The sequence below is a fragment of the Crotalus tigris genome, unplaced genomic scaffold, assembly GCF_016545835.1.
Source record: "Crotalus tigris isolate CLP2741 ecotype Arizona unplaced genomic scaffold, ASM1654583v1 scf7180000024339.11422700, whole genome shotgun sequence".
In the NCBI taxonomy this organism is placed as follows: Eukaryota; Metazoa; Chordata; class Lepidosauria; order Squamata; family Viperidae; genus Crotalus; species Crotalus tigris.
In genome coordinates, this window is record NW_024100509.1 from 1,943,609 (window position 1) to 1,967,161 (window position 23,553).

At 36.7% G+C, this 23,553-nt stretch overlaps 1 protein-coding gene across 4 annotated transcripts in view; it reads left to right on the forward strand.

The window, feature by feature from the left end:
- The window catches only part of RALGAPA2 (Ral GTPase activating protein catalytic subunit alpha 2), a 171,550-nt gene extending 148,415 nt beyond the window's left edge, over positions 1–23,135 (forward strand). For 3 of the 4 annotated variants that reach the window (XM_039326148.1, XM_039326150.1, XM_039326151.1), the window contains 2 exons: positions 1,073–1,194; positions 20,027–23,135. In XM_039326148.1, coding sequence (XP_039182082.1) covers positions 1,073–1,194; positions 20,027–20,079 — 175 coding nt within the window. In that variant the 3' untranslated portion in view covers positions 20,080–23,135. Of the gene's footprint in view, positions 1–1,072; positions 1,195–10,751; positions 10,792–20,026 lie in introns of all 4 variants that reach the window. The other variant, XM_039326149.1, reaches the window with a different exon arrangement.
- Positions 23,136–23,553: the final 418 nt, after the last annotated feature.

The window sequence follows — 23,553 nt, forward strand, 5'->3', positions numbered from 1 at the left end:
CCTTTTAGAAATGATTTACAAGTTGCTTCTGTTGTATTTTTAAAGTGAAATGTGCTATGTAAGAAACACATTTGTAAAATATTAAGGAGTAACAAATACACCGATGAGAGTGTAGTAAAGAATTTACTCTTATTCCAAACCCTGAAGGAGTCTTATAAAAGTCAACAATGTTGTCATATTAAAAAAAAACATTGGAAACTGAAAACCTATTTTCAATCTGAATAACACTATACATGATTATTTACTGACCACTGAAGTCATAAAATCCAGTGTATGACAAATTTATCTACACTAGATATGTAGAAAATACTATTGCTGTAAAGAAATTAGAAATTGCACACAGAGAGATTTGCTGTCTTCCGTATGAAAAGATATCACAAGCAGGGGTCTTGTTAAAGACAGCTGGAAAGTTGCCTCTGCATGTTAGGCTTGTAAGCCTTATTGGTGACTGGCTTTTGATTATGCACTTATATGGTGTGTGTGTTCCAGGTTGCTGATTTTTAATTAAAGGTAACATCTTTGGTTTTAGATGCTTAAGACTAAAATGTACACAAGTTCTATTTTTAAAATTTGACTAGCTCAGGAAATTGCCAATTCTTCTGGAAAATCTCAGGCATGAAATATTAACATGTCTTAAGAATGTAGTTGATAGCTATATGTATTTTATTTTAAAATAAAATTTATTTTAAATAAATTAATTAACATTTCTAATTTTTCTGTCATAATAGCTCAAATGTATGTGCATTCATATTAATGCATTAGGGTAGAGTATATGTGCTTGTATGTATCTATTATACCACTTTTCCTTATTATTACATAATTTTAATTTATCACCAATGAAGACCCATTACATTTAATTTGAAAACCAGTGTTTTTAATGCTATAATTTGCTTAGTACTGAAAATATTACATTTATGTAAAAAAGTCTAAATGTTAAATTACTGCAATGCTTACAATTCTGTGACTTTGGAAATAGCAACTGTGGTACACTTTTCTTTCTATGTGTTATGTATCAAAGTTGAATAGTTAAGGCTTGGTAACAGAATGTATTTCCTTAACCTATGTCCAACAGTTATGAGGAAAGAGCAATATATCTTGATGAAATAATCCGGAATCACAAAGAACAACTGTCATTTGAGGATTTTGCTGCTCAGGTCTTCTCTCCCTCTCCCAGTTACTCCCGTAGTGGATGTGGTAAGTCTCTGTGTTATATTTATTACTACCGCAGTTACTACCATTACTATTATTATCATCATCACTAAGGATGACTTGAACAGCAGGTGTACACCTGTTTTTCACTGATAAATAGCTGCAAATTTAAGAAAACCACTTTCTCTGTGAATTAGCTAATGAATATCAAAAGAAATGATGACGCTCATTTTAATTTGTTTTGCAACAGAGCTTTTCACTCAATTCCTTTCTTCCCTGCCCTGTTAACCCTCCAAATCTAGCAAGGTTAATGAACTTTCTCTCACTAATGTGTTCTGGTTCATTCAAGAGTGCAGACTTCTTGCTGAGCTGAGAATATGTTGTGCAAAAGCTATTTGTGAATCAGTGCATTCTTATAAAAAAAATAGTCCCTCACAGTAGGACCCATTGCTGGTAATGTTAAATGGAGATTATGCTAGGAGAGTGCAAGATAAATACTATGTTTTGTCAGGCAATATCATTGCTTAGATATTTGATTTGTTGCAACACAGTTTTTGTTATGAGATAAATTTATTAATTGTTGTGTAATTTTTAAAGCACAATCGTTTTATTTTGATGGTCCATTTTGTGATTTACTGCTGTCTTGCAAAAGAATAGAAAACAAAACCAGGTGCCTTTCTTGAAGAACATTCCTTTATTCCTTACAGTCAGTGTCTATCTTCTGACACTGACATTTCCTAATTATATTGCAATGCTGTGTTGCATTGTTAAGTCAATGGATTATCCCTATTACCAGTGAATGTCTGGATGCATTTGTTTTCTTTCTTATTCTAACTGATCAGCTATTTTTTATATATGAACTAAATACAACAGAGATTAAAGGTACTGAAATGAATCACTTTACAAATAAAACCAGACATGCATCACGGTTTAACATGACTGGCTGTACTTCTCGAGCTTTGTTAAGAGATATGGGATAGATGCACATACTGTATTGGTCGCCAATGGCAGCAGGCAGAAGGCTTTGGAGATAAGCAAGCTGGCAGAAGTATAGAGGAACTGGTGCTATTTACATAATCACACCTCTGTTTCCTGGAGAGGCGTCAAGAGACGGGAATGGCCTCTATTGATCTTTGTTGAACTGGAATACTAAACAACACTAGGCAAGCTTATAAATAAAGCTTTGATTAATCTTTTCTCTATTAAAATGTGCAGCTGTGAATTGATTTGTATATATTATTTATATATCCTATCAAACATAGATTATTAGTCATTATCTTATGAAAGAGTTTCATAATTTTATAGAACAATTTCATGATTTGAGCACTGTGAACAACTGAACTGTTTATAAAGCAATAGTAGTAGAATGATTAAAAGGAATACATTATAAAAAAATCCATTCATGAAAATTAAATTTTATGAAACAGTGTACATAGATTATGGAGAACTGAGTTTCAGCCTGCATCTAGCTGAAATGTATGTACAAATCACATGTGATTTATACATAATTCTATTTGGCCATTCTAGAATTCATGCATGTAATGAAGGAGAGAAAACATTCCCAGCAATTTAGATATGAAAGTTAATTAGTCACTTTGAATAGAGGGCAGCAAATCTCATAAAATTCAAATTAATGAGCCAATCAAGTCTCTTCCCTTCCAACAAACATTGTTAAAAACAGTGAGAGAATATTCAGCATGCTTAATAGTAAGACTGCAGGTACAGGTGGTGTAATTGGGAAAAAGTTAAAATATGGATGTGGTTTACTTGTGGCTTGTCGTTGATCATCAGCCTTTTGAATAAGATCAGGTGTACTTATGATGTGCTGGATTCCCTTGTATTAGATCAGTGGTTCTCAACCTTTTTAATGCCGCGACCCCCAACCGGTCATAAGTCGAGGACTACTCAACCGGTCGTAAGTCGAGGACTACTGAACTGGTGCAGCACCGTTTGCAGAATGGGACTTTTGGTGAGCTCAACAGGGCAGAAACAGCCTGGACAATTCCTATTGGCTTTTGAAAGCCAATAGAATTAGACTCTATTCAAGAGAGTCTATTCTATTGGCTTTCAAAAGCCAATAGAATAAAATGGAGTAGCACAGCTAAGGAAAAGGGGGGAAAAATGGCGGACTGCGTTGTTTGGCGACCCCCGTGAAATGGTCGTTCGACCCCAAATGGGGTCCCGACCCACAGGTTGAGAACCACTGTACTAGATAAAATGTAAAAACGTCAGAGAAACCCATTAAATGTAGCTGGGGAAGTGTGTGACAGAATTTTGGTTGAAAGAGTACAAGCACTAGAATGGACAAAATTTGGGAAGGTCAGTGCAGTTTTATGCGAGGCAGAGAATGTCAGACTAGGTTTTTGCTCTTCAACAGGTTATTGAAATTGCATGAATGGGAGAATGAAAGGTTATTTTACAATTGTTGATTCAAAAAAAGATATAATAAAATTGAGTAATATGGAGTTGAAGATTGGCTGACCAAAATAATAGAGTAAATGTTGGAAATAAAGCCTGATTCAAATTAAATGAAATGCTTAGTTAGTAAATAGTTCAACATTGAACTATGATGGTGTGGTGTCTCCTTGGTTGTTTAATATAATTATCAAAATATGTATGAGGAATGTTTGGGTTGATGGTAAAGGTATGTTGACTGAGGATATGACTATAGTATATTTTTGTTTGCAGATGATGCCATTTTATTGGGTGTGCAGTACAAGTAGTCCTCAACTTACGATCACAATTAAGCCAAAATTACTGTTGCTAAATGTGATAGTTGTTAAATGAATTTTGTCCTATTTTATGACCTTTATTTCCACAGTTAAGGCAATCACTGCAGTTGTTAAGTTAGTAACACAGTTAAGTGAATCTGACTTCCCCATTGACTTTGCTTATCAGAAGGTCCCAAAAAGTGTTCACAGGACCCTGAGACACTGCAATCATCATAAATATGAGTTAGGTGCCAAGTATCTGAATTTTGACTATGTGAGCATGGGGATGCTGCAATGGTCACGGGGAAAAAGGTAATGTCACTTTTTTCAGTGCCATTATAACTTCAAAGGTCACTAAATGAACTATTATAAATCAAGGATTACCTGTAAATATTAGTTACTTATTATAAGATGCAATGAATAATATGGATCTCAAAATTAATGTTATCAAAGACAAGGGTAATAGTGTTTGTCCAGGCGAAAATGGAGGGAACAATTTTAATTTACACTACCATAAAGCAGAAATATTCATTTCTGTATCATTTCATTTCTGTATTCATTTCCAGGAATGGAAAATGGATGGAGAAATTTAAAGATGTGCAAATGTTAATAGAAAAGTAGCAGGTATTAAATGTTTGTTTTGTTTTGTTTAATATATTATTGGTAAAATATAACAATTAGAAGTACAGCCCAACATGTAACAGTGCTACTAATATTCATTATAATAATTAAATGAGTAACATTTGAAGAAACTATAGATATATCCATAAACTGTTAATATAGAAGTAGCTCCATTCTTTAACATATTCTTGAATCTAGCCATCTATTGATCTATTTATTCAGTTTTAATACAATGCAGTATGTTATTTCAACACAGTGATATTTATATAATATACTTAGATTCTTAATATTCTATTATTTAGGTGCCTTAGAATAATGGATACAGATAAGAGAAAGTAGATTTTCTACCAATATTAATTATAGTTGTGGATATTAATATTACACATATACTTTTCTTTCAAAATTAAATAGAACATTGGAAATGAAATTTAGAAATTAAGGAAAAACATAAATCAGGGTATTTATTTTCCAATAAAGATGTATGTCCTAATTTAAATTACTTTATATTAATCTACATTGTGCTATTACTGGGGGGAGGAACAATACATGTATGAATGAATGTGGATATATGTTTTATACATGTTGATAAGGGAAGAAAAAGGGACTAAAACAAAACAAATTTGGAAAACTTGAAATATTAAAAAAGTAAATTTAAAAAATGCAAAAGAGAGAATAAAAAAATTAGAAAGAGAAAAGCAGGAAGAGGAATAAGCTGCAAATCTAAGCAACATTCGAGGATACTGATTGTTTTCTCAGAATTAGATTTAAGAAATAATAGAGCTGCATCAGTATATTGATGGCATTCTGTATGAAAGCCCTAAATGACCTGCCTTAGTGATTTCACATAGATGTTAAAAAGCAAAGAAGACAGAGCCCTGAAATGTCCTGGTGTCAGAGAAAGATCCTCCACCACCATCTTCCGATTATATTCTGGATGCTCCAAATCACTGCAAAGCAATGCCCTCCCCCAAAGCCGTCTCCACAAGACAGGTCAGGATGCTGTGGTTGGTGGTGTGGAACGCTGCCAAGTGATTCATGAGATAGAGCAAGATGACTCCCATCTAATTTTCAATATGCATCACCCACAAAGTGATTAGAACAATCTTGGTATCATATTTATGCAAAATCCACCCCCACCCTGAGCCTGCCATCACTAGTCCCTATTACAATATCGTTCAATGCCATGTCAGCACAAAAAGGGTAACTAATATCAACTTTGTTGTCTCATAACATTTTTGTCCAGTCTTACATCTGGAGCATACTATTTTCTGTGATAGTTCCCAGTCTCTATATTAAATGTAATTTCTGTGTTGCAAGCCACTCTGATAAGAGATGCTGTTGGATCTTGTGTCATACATAGCTAGATGAAAAGCTGACCCCTCTGTTTTAATGGTTTTATTATAAATCAGTACTGTCTACTATGATAGGTCAAGACTGCAATTTAATCTGGATACCTGAGCTAGGTGTTCTTTAGCAGGAAGAATTGTAATATATTTAAGGAGGAAACATATATGTCACACATGCAAGGTGGGGATTCATAGCTTGGAAGCAACACATCAAATATATTTACTTGCACATTTTAGATGGTTGGACTGAATATAGGATCTTTTATGAACCCTTGAAATTCCACAATTCTATGGTTGTGTCTATTCTTTTATTCTTTTTAGAGAATATTTCTGAATTATACAGTGGCTAAAAGTTGTAGGGGAAGAGCAGGCAGAGCTGGGGGGGAGTTAAACATGTCATTAGCTTAAGGTCCTTATGTTGCCACAAATAATCCAATTTTAGCCACTCTTGAATTCCGTTGATTTTTATCTAGTGCCAAGTTAGTGCTGACCATTAGTTGACTAGATTCTTGTATATAGGTTTGAATAAATCTGTGTGCAACTTAATGTATGGTCCTGATCCTTTGCACCTGACAAGGTTGTATAACTGTGTTTTTATGTGACTGATTAATCTTAAGTATACAGGTAGTCCATTCAGCAACCGTTATGATGGCACTGAATGAAGGTGAAACAGAAACAGAATAACAGAGTTGGAAGGACCTTGGAAGTCTTCTAACCCAATCTCCTGCCCATGCAGGAGACTTTATACCATTTCAGTCCCCTAACAGCTTCTCTAGAAACAGGTTCTCTGGAAAGAGTGGCACCATCAAAATTGGGCTTTCTTAGAACAGACATGTCAAACACAAGGCCCGGGGGCCAGATGCGGCCCACAAAGTGGTTTCATGTGGCCCGTGAAGCCATCCTGGAAACAGTGAGGGAACGCCCCCCCCAGGCCGGCCGGGAGCCAATGTACAATTTTGTGGTGGCCATCTATGCTGAAACGCATTCAGTCTTAGCTCCACAAGGCCGTCCAGAAACAGCGAAGAACCAGCCCCTGCCGTGTCGGCCCCGCCCCCTGGGTGCATGCTGGGGAGATGTCACCCTTTGTGAGGAATGAAGAAATGGACCATGCCTTAGCGCTTGTCCCTTCTGTCTGAGATCCTCAGATCTGTCCCACTCCTGCCCAGGCACCCTTGACATGAACGATGTAGAGCTGGCCACGCCCACCCAGTAGGCCACACCCACTCCATCCACGCCCACCCAGTAGGCTGCACCACCCTGACCACACCCACCAGGGCAACCGCAATGTTGATGCAGCCCTCAATGAAATTGAGTTTGACACCCCTGTCTTAGAAGCTCTCACCAGTCTTCCTGCCAGCTTAGTGTCATCTGCAAATCTAAGTAATTTATGAAGATATTAAAGTGTACTGGGCCTAAGATGGAACCTTGTGGTATCCCACTGCTTACTTCCCTCCATGTAGATGTAGTACCACTAAGGACTACTCATTATGTACAGTTTGTCAGCCAGTTACAAATCCGTCTGGTGGTGATGCTGTTTATCCCACATTTTTCTAGCTTATCAAAAAGTAGGTTGTGGTCTACTTTGTCGAATGCCTTACTGAAGTCTAAATATACTATATCCACAGCATTTTGCTAGTCTACTGATTTAGTCAAAAAATGAAATAAGATTGGTTTGGCACGATCTGTTTATATTCCTCAAGATCAGACAGGTATTCTCTTACCAGTTTCTGGCTTACTTTAATTTTTATTTCTAGTCTGTCTTTTACAGTTGTGTTTTTGGTAGGTTGGGCTATAGTTTGTTTTTGCCTAAAGACTGATGCAAAGAATAAGTTAAGCAGCTCTTAAGGAACTTACAACCTGAGCCCAAAGTTATGTCATATGATCAAAATTCAGGTACTGGGCAGCCCGCACACAGTTGCAACCATAAAGGCACTTCAGCTCCTCCCACTTGCCTAGCTTCCTCCCCATCTATGCCCTTTTGACCCCCTGCTGCCCTGTGCTTCACCAGAACCTGACCTTTGGTGTCTTCTTTATCCAACTACTGACAAGGCATGTCCGGACTGGCTGCAGGGACTGAGACTGAGACTGGGCTTCGTGTTCCCCCCCCCAAAAAAAGCAAAAAAGGCAAAGGGCATGCTGTAGCTCAAAGGCTGCTTCTGGCTTTTTTTTTTTTCTTTCTTCCACAGCCAAAGCCCAGCTTAGCCCAGCAGCCAGACTAAAGACACACCTTGTCAGCAACAAGAGCAAGAAGAGCTCATTCATAAGCAGGCTAAAGATTTGGAAAAATAGGAAAGACTATTTTTAAAAGTACCATTAATATTATATTGCTATATGCAAAAAGTGTAATACAGGCACAAATAACAGAATTTATTACAATCAACCAGACGTTCACAATAGGGTCTCACCAAATAGGCTGTATGATAGTACAAGCTAATTGACTAACGTAACTTTCATAAAGGAATTATACGTAACCTAGAATATCTGTGCAGAACATATTAGCTGAGAACCAGGCCTGTTAGTTGCAACTAATCAGTGTTCAGGTTTACAGCATACAGTATATAGTATATATACTTTGTGTGTACAAACGTGCACACACACACAAGCACAAACACACATATTTTGAAAAAATCTTAAATGTAAACTTTAAATCAGCTTTCAGTTCTACAATACTTTGATGGAATAAGAAGAAAGATCATGGATCAGAGGCTTCTGATATTAATTTAAGATGTTGCATGAAGACGTCTCTTTGCAGCAATAGGGATAGGCAGTTCCCTAGCCTAGTTCCTGTCTTAAAGCGTGTATTGCAGATCCATTGTTACCTAGTTTTTATTAATGGTTTGGTGCAGAGACGCATGATAAAGGAATGTCATCTGCAAAAGCAGATAAGTAAATCTTTTATCGTGCTGTTGCTGAAATGCAGCTTGTAGTATTGGATTAAGAACTTTAGAAGCCATCAATTCCAACTGTGTAAAAGAGGACCTGGTTATTAACAATCCTCCACCAGTAGAGCATTTGCAAAGAGACCAGGTGGACAAAATGGCAAAGAGGAGGAAATTTTAGATCTTTATATATTTTAGAGTTATGTTTCATATCTCAGGCTCTTGGGATCCCCAAATATACTTAGTATAGGCTATAGTGATAAAGTAGTCCAAAGAAGATGTTTACATTACGCTTTAAAGCAGTGGTTCTCAACCTGTGGGTCGGGACCCCATTTGGGGTCGAATGACCATTTCATGGGGGTCGCCAAACAACGCAGTCCGCCATTTTTTCCCCCTTTTCCTTAGCTATGCTACTCCCTTTTATTCTATTGGCTTTTGAAAGCCAATGGAATAGACTCTCTTGAATAGAGTCTAATTCTATTGGCTTTCAAAAGCCAATAGGAATTGTCCAGGCTGTCTCTGCCCTGCTGAGCCCGCCAAAAGTCCCATTCTGCAAACGGTGCTGCACCAGTTGAGTAGTCCTCGACTTACGACCGGTTGAGTAGTCCTCGACTTACGACCGGTTAGGGGTCGCAGCATTAAAAAGGTTGAGAACCACTGCTTTAAAGTGTTGCAGCCTTGCATCTTCTGTACTGTTGTTGATGGGATTTGATAGTGTCAAATGGTTCTTCAGTCAACATATTAGGGTTATTGAATTACAAAAGGATATCAACCAGTTCCCCTCATACTTCATTCCTGTGAGAATTAAGGATGGCTCACTCCTGCCTTGATATCTTTATAACATCATGTCCATGAGCAAAGGAGTAATCATTTTGACACACTGTAATGTTCTGCCATCTGTGCTCCAAAGGGTTGTTGTTGTTAATTGCGAAGTCGTGTCCGACCCATCGCGACCCCATGGACAACGTTCCTCCAGGTCTTCCTGTCCTCTACCATCTTCTGGAGTCCATTTAAATTCACACCTACTGCTTCAGCTCCAAAGGGTACATTTGCTAATAACCCAAAAGATTGAAAATGCTGAGCCAGAGAAATGAAGTATGGGGAATGTGATTGTGTGCTGCAATACGTATTTTATTAGTCTTCTAGAGCAGAGGTCCCCAGCCTTTTGGGCACCAGGGACCAGTTCCGTGGAGAAAGGTTTTTCCACGGACCGGAGAGGGCGTGGTTTTGTGTGCTGCCTGCATCCCACGGATGGGGCTTTGCTTGTTTGTGCAGACCGGTTGCTGGCATGCCGCGGCCCAGTACTGGTCCATGGACTGGGGGTTGGGGACCCTGTTCTAGAGTCTATACAGTATATAACTTCCCATATCATAAGATTATCACAGAGGGCCAAGCTATCTCCCTGATTTATTTGTTAGCTCATCAAAATTCAGAATCCTAAAAGTTATTGTATAGCATGGGGCATGTTCAAAATTCAAGTGGTAAAAAAATATTTCATTCTGAATTATACTTTTTAGTATAAAACCTAGTTTATGAAGCCTTTAAAAATTGAGAGGATGGGAAAATATAATAAGTGAAATAATATCCTATAATGTTTGCCCAAAATATGAACTTCCACCATGCTGTAAAAACAAAATAGTAAGGAGGGGTTTATTTGTTTAATTATCTGTATCCATTTGTTCTGAATATTTGTTTACAAGTTCATAACTGTATAAAGGGAAACATTACTCTGAGTTTTGGGGGGGGAGACTGTAATAAAGTTAAATATATCAATATTCTGCTCTATCTGCATGATAACTCCAGATATAATTTTCAAGCTTTTAATAACCCACGTTAGACAATGTATTCAAATAAGGAAAAATAGCATTGTAGAATTATTACTATCTACATTTTATTTCATAATGTGACTGATGCTCATTAGGTTTATTTCCAACTTATGTTCTCCTCCCATTAATAACTCTGTAATAATATGTGTATAAGACTGTCATCAGAGCAGCAGGTGCACTATTCCCATATTTACATACATTTGTGTTCTTTCCCTTTAGATTAAAATATGTAATGATCTCGTTACGGTAATTGAGAAAGGTAAGAGTTTGCTCACATGGCATCATTCTCAATTTACTAACTAGATTCCTTCTGTTGCTTGTATGGAGCTGAAATAGCTGTCATTTAATTTGGACTGGTCTCTTGCTTTTCCACTGGGTTTGCTTTGAGAACAAATGGTCCTTGTTTATGTCTGGTTCGCTAAGGAGCACTAGGCAGAGTATTATTGGTAGCTCTCTGGCCCTGAATGTTTAAGCTTTGCTAAAAAAAAAAAAATCTCTTCTTTCTTTCTTTCTTTCTTTCTTTCTTTCTTTCTTTCTTTCTTTCTTTCTCTTTCTCTTTCTTTCTTTCTTTCTTTCTTTCTTTCTTTCTTTCTTTCTTTCTTTCTTTCTTTCTTTCTTTCTTTCTTTCTTTTTCTCTTGCGCCTGTTTGCTTCAGGCAGAATTTGACACCAACACCTGCCATGGTGGAAAATGTCTTTGTTGCTTTGCACTTTTGTTTGAATTGCTGCAGGGGAGCCAATGGGAGTTAAAACCATTTACTTTTTTTTGTTGCCTAAGCACCATGGAATAGGATATTGAGATGGTGCCGATAAGGAGTGGCACGTGCTGTGCTGGCCCTTTGAGTTAGCTCAGCTTAATAAGGGGCTCTTTTTCTGGGAAGGGCAGATTGCTGAGCTTGGGCCTATGAATGGAACAGCTGGGGGAAGAAAAGGGAAACAAAAGAGGGAAAACATAGGCTGCCCTGAACCTGGCAATTGGGGGGTGCAGTTTTGGAGCCAGAGAGCAAGCTGGCCACACGCCAGGTGTGACCTTTGCAGTCTGCTTGGTTCTGCTTGTTTGGGCAATTTCCAGTGCAATCCTGAAAAGGAAGAAGGAAGCTGCTGGGCGGCAGGGCATTGCTGGATGGATGCATTCAATGGGTTGCTGGGACACTAATTTAACTCTTGCAAAACCAGCCTGCAGATAAGGAGAACCGAGGAGTTTACTAAGAACAGCTTGCCTAAATGGCCAGCTCTTCAGGTTGGTCAATGAGTCTGCATTATATCCCTGCATCAGCCAAAAACTAGCCTTCTGTATCAGAGATAGATAATTATTTAGCAATTTCTATGATGAACTATCCCTAAGGAAAGGAAGCCACTTATGTTTCAAAGGGTAAAATGTCCATTAGTTATAAATGTTTCACCGATTTAACTTTGCTCACCTTACTTGCAAGTGATTCCATTTAAATCAATTTCCTAATATTTTATTTGGAGACTGAGTGTGTCTTTTATTATTCAAAGATGAATGGTGATGAGGTACACTTTCCAGTCAAATATGTTTTTTAATGGTTTGCATAGTTTGCACCAGGCAAAAAATATCTGCCTCTTATTTAATAATCTCTCATTATAACATCTGAATTGTTTTATGGAAACAGTATTTGCACTGTTGTTTTCTATATAGTGAGATAGGAATATGAATAGGATTCCATTCCTAATGATGAGAATAAAAACCTGAGCACCTGAAACTTGTGTCATATGACTTACAGGTGAAATATTTATATAACAGGATTGTATCATTTGCTTTTATTTCCTAATTCTGCAACTTTTTTCTACACATCAATCAAATGGGAAAATGTATTTGCACATTCCAAACCAGAATGAAGTAACATTTCAATACAGTCATTTTTCAAAACCAAAAATGTGTGGAAACAGTTTATATCAATGAAAACAGTGCAAGAATTTCATTATGAAAGGAAAATACAATGTCCAAATGTGTTCATTAGGAAAAACATGGTCATATGTAAGTGTGTATGAGAACCTTTACATATGAACTTTACATATAATCATAATCATAATTATAAAGTTGGAAGGGACCTTGGAGGTCATCTAGTCCAACTCCCTCCTTAGGCAGGAAACCCTACACCAGTGATGGCGAACCTGTGGCACGCGTGCCAGAGGCGGCACTCGGAGCCCTCTCTATGGGCATGTGCGCCATGCCCCGGAGATGGCAACCATCGTTTTCAACCAGCCGCCTGCTAACTCGCCAAGGTCCCACGTGGCCGGATGCATCCCAGCACCCATGCACTTGCTAGCCTCTGTGTGCGGGGGCCACTCCTGCCTCGTCTTGCCCTGCGACATGGCACCCCCGCCCTGCCTCCCCTTGCCTCGCCTCACCCCACAGAACCAGCCTCTTGCCCACCGCCCCATCCGCCAGAGACCCCTGGATCTCCCCCAACCCTGCCTGGCCCCCACAGGCGTCCCTCCCCACGAGCAATATTGGGCTGGCCATCCCCACCTATCTGCCACGCCCACCCACCATGACCACTGTAGCCACGCCCACCCACCAGGCCACGCCCACCCGGCAATACATAAATGGGTTTTGGATTGAATTTTGGGCACTCGGTTTCTAAAAGGTTTCCCATCACTGCCCTACACCATTTCGGACAAATGGCTGTCCAGTCTCTTCTTAAGACTGTGGCATTAAGTTTGAAAAAAATGAGAAACTAGGCAGAATTAAATTCAACAGATTAATCCACCCCTCCCTATTAATATGACCCAAGAAAATGCTGACTGATTAAATGTATGCTTTTGAAATACAGGCAGTCCTTGACTTGCAACAGATCTACCTGGATCTACTTACGACTGAAATTCTAAGTTTCAGTAGTCCTCCCACCCACCCCCCGTAATCATGTGACCAAACAGAACGCTCAGCAGCTGAGCTGCGTTTACAGCATTTGCAGGGTCCCACTGTCACATGTCTTTTTTTTTATGATATTTTGACAAAAGCCATCATTTATTTCTGGTTTTCTGCAAAAATTGCACCCAGTGCAAAGCATTGGTTCACTTAATGACGACTGCAGTCATTTAACAGCTGTTGCAAAAAAGATGGTGAAATCATGTGACTGACCTGTCTTATGACTTACTACCATGATGGGAGGCTCTATTACAGTCATAAGTCAAGGACTACCTGTATGGAAAATATTGCAAGACAAATAAGTAAGAATGGTTACAAATGAAACATTCCATTCATCTGCAGAACATTCAATTAGAAATATTCTGTAGATGAATGGAATGTCTCATTTCTGACCCTCCTTACTTATTTGTCCTGCAATATTTTCCATATTTGTCAAACTGTTTTTGCCAGATTTTTGAATGAGCTTTGCTTGAATTTCCTTATTTGGAGGAGAAAAAGTATTATTTTAACTCTCTACCGCTCATCTTAAATTTCCTAGATTAAATTGAAATGTTACCCTTCTAATTCTGTGAAATATCTAAATGTTCAAACAGAAAAAGTATTCCATGTTAAATTGCTTAAATTAATACATCTGTAACAAAGAGGATAAAAAAATTAGCAAAAAAAATAGCATCATACAGTACCATTAGCCTTGAATTGTGCTTCAAATATGATTTACACATTCACAGATTTCTATTTATACACCTACAGAGAATTTTGTCCAAAAAGAATTTTCTGGAGGAAATAGCCCATTTTCTTCACCAACAAACATGCCACAACATAAATCTCGTTTCCATTGGGTTTCATAGTCACTGAAATATAGGTACTTTAACTGCAGAACATCTGATAAGAAAGTAGAGTAGACTGAAGATGAATCCTCAAAGGAGCAGAATTAAATAGTCTGTTTTAGTATTTCTTCACAGTCTATGTATAAAGAGCAATAATAACAAAAACACTTCCCTGCCTATCTATTTAAAAGCCATACCTGAAATAATTGAAGTATTTAGGCTGTAACCAAGTGGTCAGAATGCCATAAACAATGTCGAATCTACAGTTGAGAGCCAATGTGATATACTGGTTAAGATCCTGGAAATCTAAATTCAACCCTACATTCAATCAACCTAGGTGATTTGATGAATAATGTACTGTTTGCCCAAACTACATCATAAATTGTTCTTGTCAGCATAACATCATGGGAAATCCTCATATAAGACATCTCAAGCTTCTGGAGAAATGGCAGAATATCCATGGGGGGGGGGGGAAATGGCAGAAGTACATTTTTAGCTATTAGGCCAGAGTAACATTGTCACATACCATAGTTTTGACACAAAAATGTATATCTGCAACATTGTCCTTCATGGTGATTGATAATAGGCTCATAAGCAATCATCATTTCCATAAAAACATTTGACATACACTTGTAGTATAGAATGCACTGGATCTATGTTATATGGAGCTAATTGAATAGTGCAAATTGCAGAACTATGGTTCTTGGAAGATTTTAACATCCATACTAAAGATACTACAGAAGGTGACTCCAAATTTAATGAAATCTATGACAATCAGGAGGCTGTCTCAAGTTTTCATTAAATCAATAAACAGCAACCACAGCACTTTGTCTTTTATTTTGCTTAGAATGGATGCCATGAATGATCAATTATAATTTTTCAGTCATTCAGAGGTGTAATATTGAGTGGCACCCTCTCTCCTTCCTAATATTTGAGGGGTATATACTATTAGACTGCTAGTATGGATTAATAGATGATGCAATGGCTCAGAGGTTAAAGACACTGAGCTTGTCAGGTGGAAAGCTGGTAGCCTGAGTTTGAGATCCGAGTGCTGTGCGACAGGGTGAGCTCCCATTACTTGCCCCAGCTCCTGCCAACCTGTGAGTTTGAAAGCACACAAATGTGAGTACTTTGGTAGGAAGGTAAATATGTTCCTTGTGCCTTTGGCATATAGTCATGCTGGCCATGTGACCACGAAAGTGTCTTTGGACAATGCTGGCTCCCTCAGCTAAGAAATGGAGATAAGCACCACCACTAGAATTGAACAAGGGAAACTTTTATCTATGGATTTATCAAACAACAAACAATTAAAACAGCAGCAATATATAACCAGTAATTTAAATACCAAGATAAAATTTATTACCGTAAGATAGAGCAATTATTAATCAATAATACCAATAATTGGTTGAATATGTGCCATCAAGTCCATATTGACTCTTAGCAATTACATTATTAACCCAGATTCTTATTCAAGGTACAAATGGCCAGGCTCAAGTTATCCTTCTTCAGACACATTATATAAAGGGTTAGATCCCTAGAAAAGGCTCTGATACTGGGAAATGTAAAAAAAGAGAAGAAGAGGATGACCAGCAGCAAACTGGCTGGATTCAGCAATAATGGCAATGAGTGCCATTGCTGGGAGATAGTGTTGGGAACAAAACTGCTCCTCTTTTAGTCAGTAGACTGTTGGCCTTATTTAGATAGATTTTCTCCATGATGATCTATCCCTAATCTGGTCTTTCAGGTATCCCAACAGTGGCACCCATGAATGTTATTGTGTTATGTGATGGAGCCCTTTGATGTGAGGATGTGATAGGAAAAATTGGGGGAGGGTGGGTGACCTTCTAATATATGAATGTCCTATTCAATCAGGTGCTTCCCAGGTGCTTGATGGTTTGCTTACTTCCAAAGGGAATTTGGGATAAATTTGATACAAATCAACCGAGGCCTAAGTTGCTATCTGGAATGCAGAGGTGATGATGGGCTCAGATCACATCACAATTGTGCAGACCCCACTACATGTGGATCCTGGTTAGCCCCCAGGTTTTCAGAGGCACTCCAGAAGATAAAGTCGCAGAAGAGATGCATACTGTACCCCTGGAAAAAAATGAAGAACAAATTCAATTGAGCATGACTAAGCATGATTGATAAGAATGGCAAAGTATAATTAATGTATATATTTGCAGATTATAGATTTTAGGTGCTGAAATATACCCCAAAACTAAGTTCGGCTTGTCTACGTATGGGCTTATCTGCAAGTGTATTCGATAATACTTTTTCAAAATACCCATATACCACTTATATACTCACATATAACCCATCTGCAGATAAGCTGATTTTCAATTTTTTACCCAAAATACCAAAACTGTGAGGGTTGACTTATCTGGAAATGGGCTTATATGTGAAAATTTATGGTATTTTTCCACTATTGTCACATCCCCCGGGAGCTGGATAGCCACTCTGTTTAAGTGATTCGGCCCCTTCTGTTTAAAGTGATATCAGAGGAACATATGCAAGGCCACTTTGAAGACTATTCCTCTCTGACAATAAATTCCATTTTGTCATTCCATCGAGATGAAACATTATGCACAATACAAGCATTTTCAACATACATAAGAATGCATCTTCCTATGTATAATTTAAAAAACCAGATGAACTTTCTTCTGTTTATGGGAGTCATACAGATAATTCTCCATTCTCAGAGGAATGTGTATATTGCATTTGGCATATACAAACACCCACATGACTTTGCAGGAGATGGATAACGTTTTTTTAAAAGTTCTTTACTAGGAGAGAGCTGATGAAATGGCATTTGCATTTACAGAAGTCTCCTGGGACAGATCAAAGACACAGTAGCAACAACTGTGCTTGATTGCAACATGCATTTCTCTGTTCCTAGGAGCATTGATTATAATTATGCTAAAGAACTAACTAGAGTTTTTGCATCCTCATTGTCTTATGTGCATGTATATATACTCATTTTTTAAATAAGTTTGATTGCTTTTGAATTAAGTAACTTTTTCTCTTCAGTTAGATGCAATTTTAGTTAAAATTCTACATACAAAAACTCAGCCACTTTAAAGAGACTAGAATGTATTTCTAAATAAAAACATCGTAAATTATGATGTCTTTACAAGAGAAAAATCAATTTAAACAGAAACTGCTTTATCTGTTTTAGGAAATTAGAGTATTATATAAAAGTGAACTGTTTGTACATAGGAGGAAATTACATCTTAAACAGAACATAAGGAACAATTGTTATTCCATAGCATTCACATTCAACCTCCTAATATACAGTACATTCATCCCAAGATTGTGAATTTGGTCTTACATCAGCACAAATTGTTTATATGACTTTAGGTTAATGTTCATGTGAGCAGTAAACAACAGATTGCTTGGATCAACAATATAGTGAAAATAGAAACTAAACTCTAGGTGGGGAGCATAACTATTAGAAGTATCATAGCTATTTTATATTTCCCTGGAGTTTCACTTCCAAAGTATTGTTCAAAAATCCAGCTCAGAAGCTAGTATCAATTTACTACTGCTCACCTGAATCCAAACATTTTTTACCCTGGCAGACACACAGACACACATCACAGTAAACTGTTAATTTTGCTGGTGATGCTGTCTCTGTTTTGTGAGTGTGAGCATGTTACTCTTCTAGGAATTGCATCATGTGGTAGCAGCTAGTTTCCTTTTTTCTTCTTAACATTTGCATGTTTGTCTGAAATAGCTGCCAACATCATTTGCTAAGCTATCTGTAGACTATTTCCAATTGTATTTTTGATACAAAAATATAAAATGGATGCCATTCATCCCTTTGGCTTACACCCCTTTGCTATGTGTGCCACCAATCAAACACCACTCCAGATTTTGAGCGTTCCTGTCAATATCTGAAGCTAAGGAACCTTGCTTTATTAAAAGATTTCTAAATTACCTTTAACATACAATAGTATTACAAAGTTGAATAAAGAAATGTTACTTATTTTATTACTATTTTATTATTATTATTAAAATATTAATAATAATATGCATATTTTCCAACACCACTCTAAGATTATAGCATAAAATTCACTCATGCTTTTAAAGTAGAAAAATGGATGACATTTTAAAATAAGTTAAGTCTTTAGAGAGCACACTTTTTCCCCAAGAATCAGAGGAAGGTGGCCAGCCATAGCACAAATGTGATATAGAACACTGAAGTGGAAGTCACCACACTTCAAGCACTCCATCACACCAGCTATATACTTTACTAAAATCTGCAGGTCCCTGAAAGGAAGTCAGTCAGTTTGACATCCCTGCATTATACCATTAAGCATTTTCAAAAGACAAACCGTCCAATCCAAATAATCATTAAGCATCGTCAAAAATAAGAACTCTTTGTTTAATCATAATCAGAAAAAGCTGTGTGTGTGTGTGTGTGTGTGTGTGTGTGTGTGTGTGTGTGTGTGTGTCATGTTATCCACCAAAGCACCAGAAGGCAGGACAAGAAATTGACCAAAGAGAGAAGCAACCTGGAATTAAGGAGAAACTTCCTAACAGTGAGGACAATTAACCAGTGGAACATCTTGCCTCCAGAAATGTGGCTAGACAGTCACTTGTCTGAGATGGTATAGGTTCTCCTGCTTGAGCAGCGGGCTGGACTAGAAGACATCCAAGGTTCCTTCTAGCTCTATTCTATTATATGTATATATAAAACTTCCTCCAGCCACTCTTAAATCACATAAATAAAATCCTAACCTTGTTTTCTTCTACCGTAATATCTTTTCCTTTTCTCTTAAAATTCTTTTTAACTTTAAAGTCCACTTGTAACCTTCATAAATCAACTCCAGTAATTCTTTTATATTTCAGTTTAAAACAATCTTTCTTAATTGTATTGTTCCATTTTTAAATGATCATCCAATTGCATTTGTAAATCCAGTATCTCCATCTTTATCTTATAAGTTGTAATTTTAAATCCACCCTAGATTCATCTCAGTTATGCCCAGAGGGATTTGTTCATCTTCAGTGGTAAAACATTTTCTTTAAAGAAGCCATCTTGTGCTCTAGTAATCAACTTTCAAAGTCTTGTTTTGTAAACAAGATATAGTTGCCCACACAAAAAGCTTTTTCTAATTAACTTCAGTCTTTAAGTCAGTTTCACAAGTCTTAGCATTTATAAAGTTTAGCTGCCAATTTTAGCTATGTCTGCAAAAAATGCAAGCATTGGCTCTCCTCACCTCACAGAAAATCTTCTGAATAAAATAGTATTTTCTATTATTCCTACTCCATGATGATAATTTCATTTATTATAAAATATGTTTTGAAATCTGACCTTTGGGACTGCCAGCAGAAACTCAAAACCTTATTTTTGTGAAGGTTCTGTAGAAGAGAAAGAAAATATCTAGCATTTTCTCCTTGGAGGTGTACAATTGGGGCATCTGGTTTTTGATGTTCTCAGTTTGTAGCCTTGGTGACAGTTTGACAGTCTGCAAAGGGGGGGCAAGTGATGTACCAGCTGGGCAACAGGTTTAGGTATCATTTGACAAGAGCAGCGCTTGTGCAGATTTGTCTTATGCCACTTTCCTGAAAGCCCTTTCCATCTGCTTGTAGAGGGCGGAGTTGGACATGATTTATGAAAGCAAGCTGATCAGTTTCAAATCTTGTATGGCTTCTATTTCAACCCCTGCAACTTCCATGCATTGTAGAATCTTTTTTAATCAATAAATGTAGAGTTCCCTATGTTGTAGGTTCTTTAATATATGTTTTAATATGATATTCTTCATTTTTCAGACATTACTACATGTTTGACTGATGATTTTACTGCACATGTAAGGACCGAATAAACAGAGCAGATTTCACCAATACCGACAACTGTCAAAAAAACGTTTCTCGGAGGTTGCACTCATTGACCAGTACTCTCAGTAAACCTTCAAGTTAAATATTTTGGAAATTTAAAATAATTGAAGAAACCTACATGCTCATCTGCTCTATCTTTCCGGGTGGTAATTTTGAAAACTGCATAATGAAGGGTCTTTTTTATTTTCTGTTTTTTTCTGTGAAATCATTATTCCTTAAATTTCAAAGTTAAATTTTTCATATTTTCTGGTATTATTTCCTGGAGTTCACTTAATTACTTTCTGCTATGAAAGATTGAAGTCCAGACTTTTTATTGCCAGTTTAAACTGTGATAAAATACTTGATTTATCTAATTTTAGTTTGCCAATTATGTGTCATCTAAAGGAGGATTCAGAACAGTAACTGAAAGCACATCTTCTTAAAAATGTCTTAAATGTTACATTAATAATCTCAGTATAAAAGTAAAGGTGACAAGCTCAGCATCTTTAACTGATAAGCTATATGTTCCTGGAATCTCAGTGTGGTTTAAAATTTACTGGAAGAAAGTACTGTTTTATTTCATTGATGGAGAGCTACATTTAGCCAAAATGAAGGACTTTTGACTAATAATTTCCTTTTTATATTAAAGAAAAATGCTGCAAAGAACAAACTGCTTAGTATATAGATGAAAAGTGATTATGCCTTTACAATACCTTTTCCAATATACCATCATTTTATATTAATTATTTCCGAAGTTTATTGTGCACATAACCGACAATAACTACTTAACAATCAATAGCACTTTTAATTTATATAGTTAAATAAAATACAACAGTAGTAAAACCTACATTGATGGTAGGTTTGTAAAACCTACAGTTGCCTGGTAAAATACTATTTCATATGCAAGATATACAGTATGAACCTATGGCATTTAAATCTTGCAGTGAGTAGTTAAGTGGCTTGTGCCAAGTCAAGGTTCTAATTTCTGATTGTTCTGTTCGACAAAATTTCAAAGTTAATCCTTTAATCTGTGCTATTATGAATACTGGCTACTTTATCAACACAGAGCAGCTACTTAACTGATCACCTGGGGAAATATGGATCAATATAATGACTCAATTCATACAGCACACTACTTATGGCTTGCTTAGCCCATCTGCCTGGATTCATGTAATACATTGAATCGTAAACTCATGATACCATCTGAGGTTTGCACAAGACACATTTCCTGGCAGTTTGAAACCAGTTAGAATTGACAAGGAAAATAATTTCTATATGAAGGAGAATCATATTCAGGTATACAAAGCCTTTTTTGTAAAGTAATGTTTGAGATATTGGCGCAAACTACCGGAGTCCTTGCACAGTACACACTGTTAGTAATTAGATACATCTCACTTAGGAACACTTGCCAATATAGGCTACTTTATTTATTTTTCTGTGATGTTTGCTGAATATAATTACAGAAGTAAAAAAGGTCTCCAAGCTGAATTTGAAATCTTGAAGAGTTTATTGATACATTCATGCAGGATTTTTTTATTATTATTGTTATCTCATAAGAAGATAGCTGACCCTTGCCTTCTGCCAGGGTGGTTTTTAACTTCCCAGCAGAGCCCGAAAATCCAGGACTTCTTGATTGTTTTCTATTTAAATAGCAATCATCAGTCCCAATCTTGTCTAGCTACAATGACGACAGCCAAGTTTTATTACACAAATGCAAGAGAGTAGCAAACATTTATGCTGTGGGGTCTTGGAGTTTTCTGAACCTGGTGGTACCACCAAGCTTAGAGAGCACCAAGGATCTCCCCATTCAACCCTGAGTTAGAAATATTCTATCTGTAAAAATCTGTTCTTGGTTTCATGAGAATCCTGTTTTCAAAACTTTACTGCAGTAGCATGAAAAGGCTCCCTCTAACTGCAGTAACGGTTTTTAAGGTACTGTACTCTCTTTTTTCAGTAATTTTATTAGTGTATTTGTTTGCTACAGATTACCTCTTAAGGGGCTGCACAATATCATTATTAGAGAATCTGATAGTGGGATGGATACTTCTTTCTTGTTCTGCCCTCCAAATTGATTCTTCTCTGCTCCTTCTTTTAAATGGGTTTCAGAGCAGATTTAAGGAGAACACCGTGAATCGTCCAAATACACATTAATTTCTATGGATCTACAAAAAGTCAAAATCTAGCATGTAGTTTTTTTATTTATATAATTGGTAACAGACAAAAATGCTTATAGATGAAGCAACAATATCTGGAAACAATGTTGATGGGAATGAGATGAGTGGGAAAAAAATGTTTTTGAAGGCATAGCTTTAATTTATTTCTGATGCTATTTGCAATTAATGCACTCACTTTCCTGACATTGAATTGGGTATAGCAAACCTAATTCATAACTACTGTACTAAGTTGTATTCATCACAAACTTAGAGGCTTGAAGTGGCCCAATTATCAAGAATATAACATAATCAATTGTTGCCTATGGAGATTCCCAGTCATCCAGATCATGGTTGTCCCAAAGATGCTTTTTCAAAAGGCTACTGGACTTTGTTTTTCCCGGAAGACATTTCACTTCTCATCCAAGGAGAAGCTTCTTGGATGAGAAACGAAACGTTTTCAAGGAAAAACAAAGTCCAGTTGCCTTTTGAAAAAGCACCTTTGGGATACTCAGTGGTTGATCCACAAACAATTATATATACATTTTTGCATTTTATAATTATGCTTTGCATCTTTGAAATATATTACTATATTATGAAAGTTGTTTGGCATGTAAAAGAAGAGGTAGAATTGTGAATGTCTTGTATATATGTTAAACCAAACAGAATCAAATTGCAATAAACTACTAACAGCAGTTTAAGGTTTAAGTGGTTGGGAAACTCACATCCTTCCAGCAAACTGTAGGCATTTATTGATATTTGGGACACACTAAAATTTCTCATATGTTCATTGTAGCTTACTGACTATAAATACATAAGGGGATAAAAAGCAAACCATGTGTTGCCTTCAGGGATAAAATTACTCAAAAGCAACTGAATATGTTTAATGATTAATAAAGTCTTTCATTACCAAACAACATAGCCTGGAATTAATTTGTCGATAAAATAATCTTATTTTTGATATAATTAATAAATAAAATAATGTGTTAAATTATAATTATGAGTAGATAAGATTATTGTTTTCTAAAACACAATACAGTATTATTGGTTACATGTACTATTTATTTATCAAAATTACTGCCTATCTCACCTAACTAGGCAGTTTACAAATACTTAACGGACCAGAATGACATTAGCAGGACTATAACCACAGGCCTGCCTAGAGAAATGAGGGGGAGCGAAGCACAACTGCATTATTTTATGATGAAAATTATTTAATTTACATAATTGTATTTACTTTGCACGATGACATCATGATGCATATTTCATCACATTGACATCAGTGCAGCTTGTAAGGGATGCCACCGTTTGTAGATTGTAATAATCATTTAC